We start from the raw sequence: 9,412 nt of genomic DNA on the forward strand, positions 1-9,412 counted from the left end.
TGTCATTGTGGTTTATTTTATGGGGGCATAGTGTTCAAATTAAAGCCCCCGAAATCTAACTATCCAACCTTTGATCTTTAGAGCTGTAAGTTTTGCATGTAATTATTAGTGTAATCTATTAAACTTTTATTATTTGTCCACAGTTTGTATTGTGTATGTATAGCAATCAGTAGTTTTGTTTGACGAATGTTCTTTCAGATTTCTGCCTTTTCTAGCTTTCAAAAGACATTTTCAACTATGCATCAACAACTTGTTCTTCATATGCATACCTACAAATGTGTGTATATATATATATATATATATATGTATGTTTAAATCTCTTCAAGTTTGGCTTGAATTCATTGAGCTGCAAGCCTTTCATTTTCAACCTCTGAAATTCAGTATTACCCAATCCATCTGTAAACAATTTCCCTGTTAGCTCACACAGTCTTTGATTATTTAAGTCTACAGTGGACAGTATCTTTAGAACAATCACTACTTATGCTTATCCTGAAAATGTTTTTTTCCCCAACAGCTTAGTGTTGGAACAGCAAAGGGGCAAATTTTTTTACGGATTTTCATTTGTGTCTTCACTTAGTGTTTTGTGAGAATAACCTTGTATGTTGCCTTTTTAAATCCTCCTCTTTCCTGAAACACTTTGTTACCAACTGACACATCTGAGTCTCTCTTTTCTCCTTCCTCCTTTCCAGATTCATTGTTCTTTCTTTTAATTACTGGACAAACAGTGTACGCTCTGGGTAGTAGTTACAAGCTGATTTTACTGGTTGATGTACCTTGGCATTGGATCATGTTCTGTTAATAACCAAGGTCAAGCAGCTACCCACAGGAGAGTACTAATGTGGATCTTCCCTATACCCATCTGCTGTCTTTCCTTCAGTGCCTTACAGCTCTGAATATAACAGAAATACTTCAGAAAATAAAATACTAAGTGTCATTGCTCAGTCAAAATTGCATGTCACTTGTCAGCTGCTGCTAAGAGGGGAATGTTGGATTTACATCCTGTACTTCATTCGTCTCACTCTCAAAGCCAGTTATATATAGTTTTAAAATCCAGCATTTGCATTTAAAAATCTTGATATTTGCTTAATATTGCATTTCCAAGAGAACCTGGTCTCTGTAGAATAATTAACGCAATGGATATTTGTAGCTGATTTATCTGGAAAGGGTTTTAGAAGTGTTTTTCTAATTCCTGATGCATGATTTGGGAAGACTGTTTGTAATTTTCAAAGTTGTGTAGTTAATTAAAATTAGGCAATTCATGTGTTTTCTTCAGCTGTTCAATATAGAGCTCCCTTCTGAAGGCTCTAGTCTGTATTGTAAGCATTTTATCCAGAATGTGGTATTTTATGAGCAAATATGGTTAACTTTAGGTTTGAGCACAAAATATGTTGCTGCTCCTGTTTCTAACTTGAGTGAGGTTTTTATAAACGGACCAGAAGCTTTATCAGCTAATCATAAATTCGATTTGCTAGTCTTTTTCTGTTGTTGAAAAATGTGGGAATTAATTTGAGTGTTCCACATTGGATATTTCCTTTTACATTTTTTTTTTCTACAAAACACATGTGGATGTGTTGCGTTTACATTTAGGTGAGGTTAAGTAATGAATTTGCTGCATTGAGTTCTTAGGTGATAATACTTCTGTTGTGTTTCTCAATGTTTCTCTCTTCACCCTGTGCTTACATCCTAAAGGATGATGCTCGTCAGCTCTTTGTGTTGGCTGGAGCAGCAGAAGAAGGATTTATGACTTCAGAGCTTGCGGGAGTTATCAAGAGACTGTGGAAAGACACCGGGGTTCAAGCGTGTTTCAACAGATCTCGAGAGTACCAGCTCAATGACTCTGCTGCTTAGTAAGTACTAGTCAGTGGGACAGACAAGGTTCCCTCTGCCTTCTAACTAGTAGCTAAAGCAGTATGAGGTGTCACCTTTTGACAACTTCTGCTCCCACAGAGATGAGAACCATAGACATGTCTGGACAAAGATAGTGTCTGCTTGGGTAAAAAAGCTGCAGCAAAGCTTTGAGGTTGGAGAGGAAAAGGTGTAGTGTAATTATGAACTTGTCATGTTCTGACCACATGTTTTTCTCTAAGCTGCTTTAAAAGGTTTTCTATTACAAAAGCATTGCTAAAGTACCTTTTTAGTATCTGAATGTGTCCAGAAAATGTGATGACATGATCTGTATCACCAAGAGTACTGCTTTCTTTCTTAATATTCTTTTCCTATTTCAACATTGCTATGTTTTAATTGTTAATTACTGGTTTCTACTGAAAATGTGTTGAGCCAAGAAACAATTAGAATGTATTTTTTATGCTAGGGCATTTCAGTAAGAAAAATAAAATATTAAACAACTAGGAAGGCAAAAATAAGATGGTGTGGCAGTAAGTAATGGTATGTCAGTCCAGGCAAAGAGTCCACTGAAGAAGATACAAGATGGTAAAGAGTGGCAATAGCAGTGATACTGCCTTGTGGTGCAGTTTTTTCTGGTTCTGAAGTATTTTGCAGAGCCTGAAGTTGTTTCTCACTTGTATAAACTTTTTTCCATATGGAGTGCTTCATTTGGAGATTCACGTACTCTCCTGTGATAACCTCCTGTGTTCTGTTTTGTTGTTTTAGACAGTTGTGACTCAAGTTTCATAAGAAAACTGTGCTTCTGGCCATATAAATGTATCTGTAAAATTGTTACCTTCTTGCTACATAGGAAATAGAACACAATGCCTTCCCTATTTACTATGTGAAAAGTACAAGTAAGAGCCATATAGTTTTTTGGAAATGCTGGACTTGGCCTACATTGCAAAGATTTTGGCAGTGAAAGCATACTAATTGTAGAAAATATGTGCAATTAGGAATTCTCAATAGAAAGTTAATTGTTATGGATTAGGCATTTTCTTAGCTTAATTCTGGCCAAAACACTTGAGTTATTCTTTTCATATATGTTATCAAATAGTGATTTTGGGCTTTGTTTATGGTTCAAAGTAACCTGCAGTTCAGTAGGTTGCAAAGATGAAGGTATTATAATTAATGCAAATAACATTTATGGAACCATGTCTGCAATTAGGAATTTCTAAAGAAGAATTCTTTGTAGTATAACAAATTGCATAAGTTTTCTTTCATGTAGGATGAAATATTGTTGTGCCTCAAAAGTTTATTTTGAAAAAACTTGGAAATTTGAGTAGAATGCTGTGTCTTGTGTCTCAGAGAACTATTTTATAAAATTCGAGCACAGTGTAATGAATGGACATAGAACTTCTGTAATTCTTTGTAATTATTTTGTTGCCGTTTTATGAATAACTGAAAGCAGTATTTATTTTTACCTTTAGTTACTTGAATGACTTGGACAGGATAGCACAAACCAGCTACATTCCAACTCAACAGGACGTTCTCAGGACTAGAGTGAAAACTACAGGAATAGTGGAAACTCACTTTACTTTCAAAGATCTTCATTTTAAGTATGTAAATCATGCTGCATGGTTATCTGTCCATCAAAGTTAAATTATGTAAAATTATGCAATATGGCATTCAGTGGTGTAATTTAACAAATTTGTCCAACCACAAGTTTTTATTGGGGGGGAAGAAAAGAAATTCTTGTGCTGGACTCTATTTTCCAAAGGCATGTGATAGTTATTGGAGCTCCAATAAGTGTTTTCATTATATTGGAAGTGTTTGCAAGGATACTTTTGATATAAATTAAATCTCAAAACAAAATACTGCATTTTCTGCCATGTTAAATAGCTGTTCTATTGGATTCTTGTTTTAAATTCTGTTGGAGGGCTGGAACCTTGTAAGAGTTTGTTGGTGTTGTATGAAAGAGTAAATACATTTTCCTGAAGAGCTGAATTCAAGTATGTCCCATACTTTTAGGTAGTTTTTTAGAGATGAAAGAATGTAACTTACATTTTCTGTGGTAGGAGATTTAGAAAATAATGATAATATTCTGAGTATTTTGTCTGAAGACACAGAATCAGAGAATGGTTTGGGTTGGAAGGGACCTTAAAGATCTGCTGCAATGGGCAGTGACAGCTTCCACTGAAGCAGTTTGCTCAAAGCTCCATCCAGCCTGGCCTTGGACACTTCCAGGGATGGGGCATCCATAACCTCCCTGAATAACTTGTTCCAGTGCCTGACCACCCTCACAAGAAGGAATTTCTTCCTAATACCTAGTTTAAACCTACTCTGTTTCACTTTGAAGTCATTCCCCCTTGTCTTCTCACAATACACTCTTGTAAAAAGTTTGCCCTGATGCATGTGCAGCATTCAAAGTGAAAACACAAGATAGTGTTAACCATCAGCTTACTCTGTCTCCTACTGATGAGGAAGAATGAGAAGAAAACTCAGTAAAGCACACATTAAATATGAATTTAGATTCTGCAGAAATTGTTCAGCATGTCTATATTATATATTTGCTTAGTATCTTTGTGGAAAATATTTTTTCTCATGGAAATACACAGCAAATACTGAAATGTGGATACTACAGGACAGTCAGTACTGTGGAAATCTGTTTTGTTTCCTTGTTTTAGGGTTTTAAGAATACAGAATTTGTATTAACCCACAAAAGAATAGCTGATAAATAGTAATGAATCCCTTACAAACCTAAGGAGAGTAGTCCTTAGCCAAGCCTGAAGAGAGGATTGAAGTATTCTCAGGAGCTCTCCATCTTTTCACTTGCTTTCCAACATTTCTTGTTCCCTACTGTAGATAGGTCCAGTCTGTACAAATTATTGGGGCTGTTACCACACCCCTGTGGTTGCACTTGTGTAAAATGTGTCTCTGAGCCGTGCCTGTGGAATTATTTAGCTGTAATGTTGCACATTCAGACACCTGTAGCTGTGCCTTAGGCAATGGGCTTAATGAGTTGTTGGGACGACTCTTCCATGCCCTTGAAAAGAACTTCTGAGATCATCCAAACGCATGAAAGGCTTGATTATGCCAAGATGAAGGTACATAAGTATGACTAGCTGCACAGGATCAATTTCTTTCATTTTATTTTCTTTCCTCTCCTGCTGTGTGTGTTTAGATTCCTTCAGGTTGAGCTTCAGTTCAGCCTTCTCTATAAAGCAATTAACATTGCCTTCCTTGATTATTGATTCAATCCAAAATGCAAATAACAAGTAATCTTCATCCTGTTTCTATAGTCTAGTACAGAAGTTGAGCCTGATTATTTACTACTTTCGTGTTCAAAGAACACTTTCTTTGTAGAAGCGTTAATTCTTATGGAAAATCAGGTCTCAGCATAAAGTTATAAAGCATAACATTAGAGTTGTCAGAAGTAAATAACTAAAATTTAAGAGATTAATTAAGATATACAAAATATATTCAATGGGTACAGCCATTGCTAATTTTTTGAGAACTAAGTAAGAATAGTAGGTGGCTGGCTCAGATTTGTATAGGGTGATGCCTAAAGACTTCCCTTCAAAGATTTTTCTGAAGGTAAGGAGCACTTCTAAGGAATCCTTTTTTCAGCAGGAACAGTCTTACAAGTGTTTTTAACGTGGCATTATCTCAATGTAGAACATGAAAAGGGCAGTGAGCATTGTCACTTCTGCAGTATTTTACCCAAGTAGAAGACCTTGTTAGAGGTTATAGTGTTTCTGACAGTTTTTTATGTGAAAGCAAAGAGTGTTTTTCTTCTAATTTGCTTCCTTCTCTACTTACTTCTGCTGTGTGGTTTTTTGTTTTTTTTCAAATTAAAACTTAGCAGCTTGGAACACTTGAAAATACGTAAAAATAACAACTGCAATTGAATCCCTTCAAGTGCAATTTACAGTGTTTTTGTAGTGCACTAACATTAAACAGTAGGGCTTTTTACCTGCCCTATGCTTGCAATGTTACAACTCATGGAAAACAGAAAAGGGGGATAATAAAAAATACAAGTCAGCTTCAGTAAGTGTGTCATTGTGAGATTTAATTGCATTTCAAAAATGCATTTATTGGAGGAAAAATGAGGTTTATTTGTTGTATATAATGCTTATTTGTCTTCTAATATAATCTCTTAAAAGTATCCCATTTAAACATGGCCAGTTGAAGAAGAGATTTAAGTTGTAATTTAACTTAGAGGGAGGATCTAAAAGTCACCAGGTCTGACAGTCTACTGTTGATCAGTATCTTTTATTTTGGCAGACTTTTTAGTAAAGCTTACTGTATGTTTTTATTTTATAAAGATTACAATTAACTTTTTAAATGAAATATAAAATCGTAAATAGTTAATTTTGTTTCTCTTTCATCTCACACTCATGTTCTCTAAAATGCATAGGAAGACTTTTAAGGCTTTATTAAAATAGGGATGGACACTGAGGAAAAATAGTAATTAATGATACCGAGTTTTTTGCATTCTTTTAAAGATGTTGTTCTCAGACTTACATAGCTGATAATTCCAGATTTTGTTGGTTAATATTCAGAAAGCTAAAAATTCCAGAGTTTGTTCACTGCTTTTTACTTCTGTTTTGCAGAATGTTTGATGTTGGAGGCCAAAGATCGGAGCGGAAGAAGTGGATTCATTGTTTTGAGGGTGTTACAGCAATTATTTTTTGTGTGGCACTAAGTGATTATGACTTGGTCTTGGCTGAAGATGAGGAAATGGCAAGTACTGTAATGTTTTAGAAGGGAGTAGTTGTTGGACAGAGGCTAAGCTTGGAAGGAAAGCTATAAATTGGTCTTTTGAAGTATTACTGTGTAATAAGATGTATGGGGTTTGTGCAAAAGGTCTTAGTGAAGTGGTGATGGAACCCAAAAGCATTAATTCTAAAGCATGCCCTTGTATTCTCAGAAGGAATACTAAGAGACAAGTATTCTTTTAGGTACATTTTTCATATTTTAAAGGAAGCATAAATTAATGAGGCTACATTGTCAGTAATACACATTTTAGTCTCTTTGGATGCTAGAAGTACATAGTAAGAAGTTTTTTTGCTTACATGTACCTGCTTTATCACATTTTGTTTTCGTTTCCTTCCTCAGTCTCCAGTTTTCTGTTTCTTTCTAACTGTGTTTCTCCAATCTCTTGTCTTAGTTGCAGAAATGTTTCTCTTCCTTTTCCTTTCCAACACCCTCGGCTCCTTTCTCCTCTTTCAAGAGTTTACTCCTTCCGTGTCACTGTGCACAGGGTGCATTTTACTATCTTGAGTGGTCTGAAGTGATGCTTACCTCTGTATGTGAATCATTAACAGACTCTTGTGCTCTTCCTTGTGTTCTGCAACTTTCTATAAAATATAATTTGGGGAGGAAAGAAAAATAAGAAAACCTTTCAAGTCAAGTATAGTGAAAGAAGGTCATAGCTAGCATCCTGCTACTTAAATGACTGGAACTTGGCCAAAGTACTTACATGTTGGATAATTTTCCTACCGAGTTAAATATTATGGTAAGAGTTAAAATACCTGCTTACTTGATTCTCTAGCTTTGTAGAACTTTTTTCCTTATTCTGGAGTATCAGCTAGGTGCAGAATTTATTTTCTATTTCCAGAAGATCTAATCAGTGTTAAGACAAATTCAGGTAACTCAGCAATTTTTGTAGAATATCCGTACTGAAAAATGTCAAAACATGCAAAAAAATTCTGAAATATTAAAAACTTAAACCTGGAAATGAGAAAAAGTAGTTGCTTAAGCCCTGTTCGTGGAAGTGATCTTTGTGGTAGTCTAGGCCTCTCTGTATTTCCCTGTGGTAAAATGTGATTTTGTTTGCTAAAAACTTAGTTTTGTAACTGGTTCATTTGTAACTAATCAAATATATGTATCCTTATTTTACTACTGAAGTCTAATAAAATAGAAAGTGATTTTTTTTTGGTTTTTTCAATTACAGAATCGGATGCACGAGAGCATGAAATTGTTTGACAGTATCTGCAACAATAAATGGTTCACAGACACTTCTATTATTCTGTTCCTGAACAAGAAAGATCTTTTTGAAGAAAAAATCAAAAGAAGTCCTCTCACTATTTGCTACCCTGAATATGCAGGTATTGGAGGGGTGCAGATGTAAAGGGTTTTTTTTGTTAAAATACCTAATTTTTGATGCACGTATCATGAGGAGTTGTATAATCCTAGGCATCTAAAATAATTATATGACCTAAAATTTAAGATGGGGGTGGTTTTGAGCGATCACAAATCAAACAGTGCTTAAGTCTTTTTAACCAGGTGAAATAATGCTGATGCACTGATAGCATTTACATGTTACTGCTACAACTCTTTAGGCTCATTTATTTAGCCTTGTTCTTATTTCTGATATTTTCCTACATTTTTACTTCGATGTAAGTAGGAATTCCTGAGATGCAAGAGGTTTTTGAACAGGGAGTGTACATAGATTTTGACATTGTGGCTTATTCAGGAAGTACACAGCAGAAGAGCATGAATTTATTTACCAAGTCTTAGCAGTTTTCTGTAGCATTTTCATTGTACCTTCTGATAGAAAATAGCATATTGAAGGTAAAAAGTCTTGGGAGAAATGTGTATGCCAAGGGTCTTTAACTGAGTGTGGGAAAGCTCCAAACCTTTCAAAAATATAAGAATTGAAAGCAAGTAACTTAAGTGAAAGAAACAAAATATCCTAAACTAGGAAAGTGATGGGTCCTTACTGACGCCTTCTCTGGCACTGTAGTAAATGGAAAGACTATTCCTGCACCTAGAACTGAATTGAGTGCTAAGTTTTTATTATTACAAAATGCATGCAAAAGTCTCCTTCCAGGGATTTTTTAAGGGTATCTTAAAGCAATGGCTGTGGAATTTCTCCTGTTTAGGTTAACTGTTTCCAAAGAACCCCTTCCTTCAAAGACAGTGTGCATGTTATTCTTCCTCTGTTGGAAACCTGCTTACTGAACAATTTTCTTCTTCTAGGGTCAAACACATATGAAGAAGCAGCTGCTTACATTCAGTGTCAATTTGAAGATCTGAATAAGAGAAAAGACACAAAGGAAATCTATACTCACTTCACGTGTGCCACAGACACAAAAAATGTGCAGTTTGTTTTTGATGCTGTAACTGATGTCATTATTAAAAATAACCTTAAAGACTGTGGCCTCTTCTGAGAACAGACAAAAGATTGTTAAATGGTAAATTACATGCCTGAAAACAGGACTTAAACATTTGGAATATGCCCACGCTGTGTAAAACCTGCGTAGATATACTTAATTCTCTTTTATTCTATTTTTAGGTTTGGAGATTGACTTCGCACAATTCTAATCTGATTCTTTTCAAGGTGAAAGAAGTACAAAATGCATTGTGCTCAATGATAGATCAGTACTGTACTTGCCTGTTTTAACAGCTTTATTTATGTTTGTCTTGTAAATTTAAGTAATTAGTTAACACTGAGATGTCAGTTGATTGTATGTAAACTTACAGTTGTAGTAATGTATTTGTATAAACGTTGAACGGAATATTTTAGTAACTTGATGTCCTCTAAAACATTCCTCTAAAATTTCCATGTTTTATGAAGATA

The 9,412-nt window shown here is 35.0% G+C and overlaps 1 protein-coding gene across 2 annotated transcripts in view; it reads left to right on the plus strand.

The window, feature by feature from the left end:
- GNAI1 (G protein subunit alpha i1) overlaps window positions 1–9,202 on the plus strand; it is a 33,036-nt gene extending 23,834 nt beyond the window's left edge. The window contains exons 4-8 of one of the 2 annotated variants that reach the window (XM_062490829.1): window positions 1,690–1,847; window positions 3,315–3,443; window positions 6,441–6,579; window positions 7,784–7,937; window positions 8,812–9,202. In XM_062490829.1, coding sequence (XP_062346813.1) covers window positions 1,690–1,847; window positions 3,315–3,443; window positions 6,441–6,579; window positions 7,784–7,937; window positions 8,812–9,002 — 771 coding nt within the window. In that variant the 3' untranslated portion in view covers window positions 9,003–9,202. The remainder of the gene's footprint in view (window positions 1–1,689; window positions 1,848–3,314; window positions 3,444–6,440; window positions 6,580–7,783; window positions 7,938–8,811) is intronic. The other variant, XM_062490830.1, reaches the window with a different exon arrangement.
- Window positions 9,203–9,412: the final 210 nt, after the last annotated feature.

Source organism: Cinclus cinclus, chromosome 4 (assembly GCF_963662255.1).
Source record: "Cinclus cinclus chromosome 4, bCinCin1.1, whole genome shotgun sequence".
In the NCBI taxonomy this organism is placed as follows: Eukaryota; Metazoa; Chordata; class Aves; order Passeriformes; family Cinclidae; genus Cinclus; species Cinclus cinclus.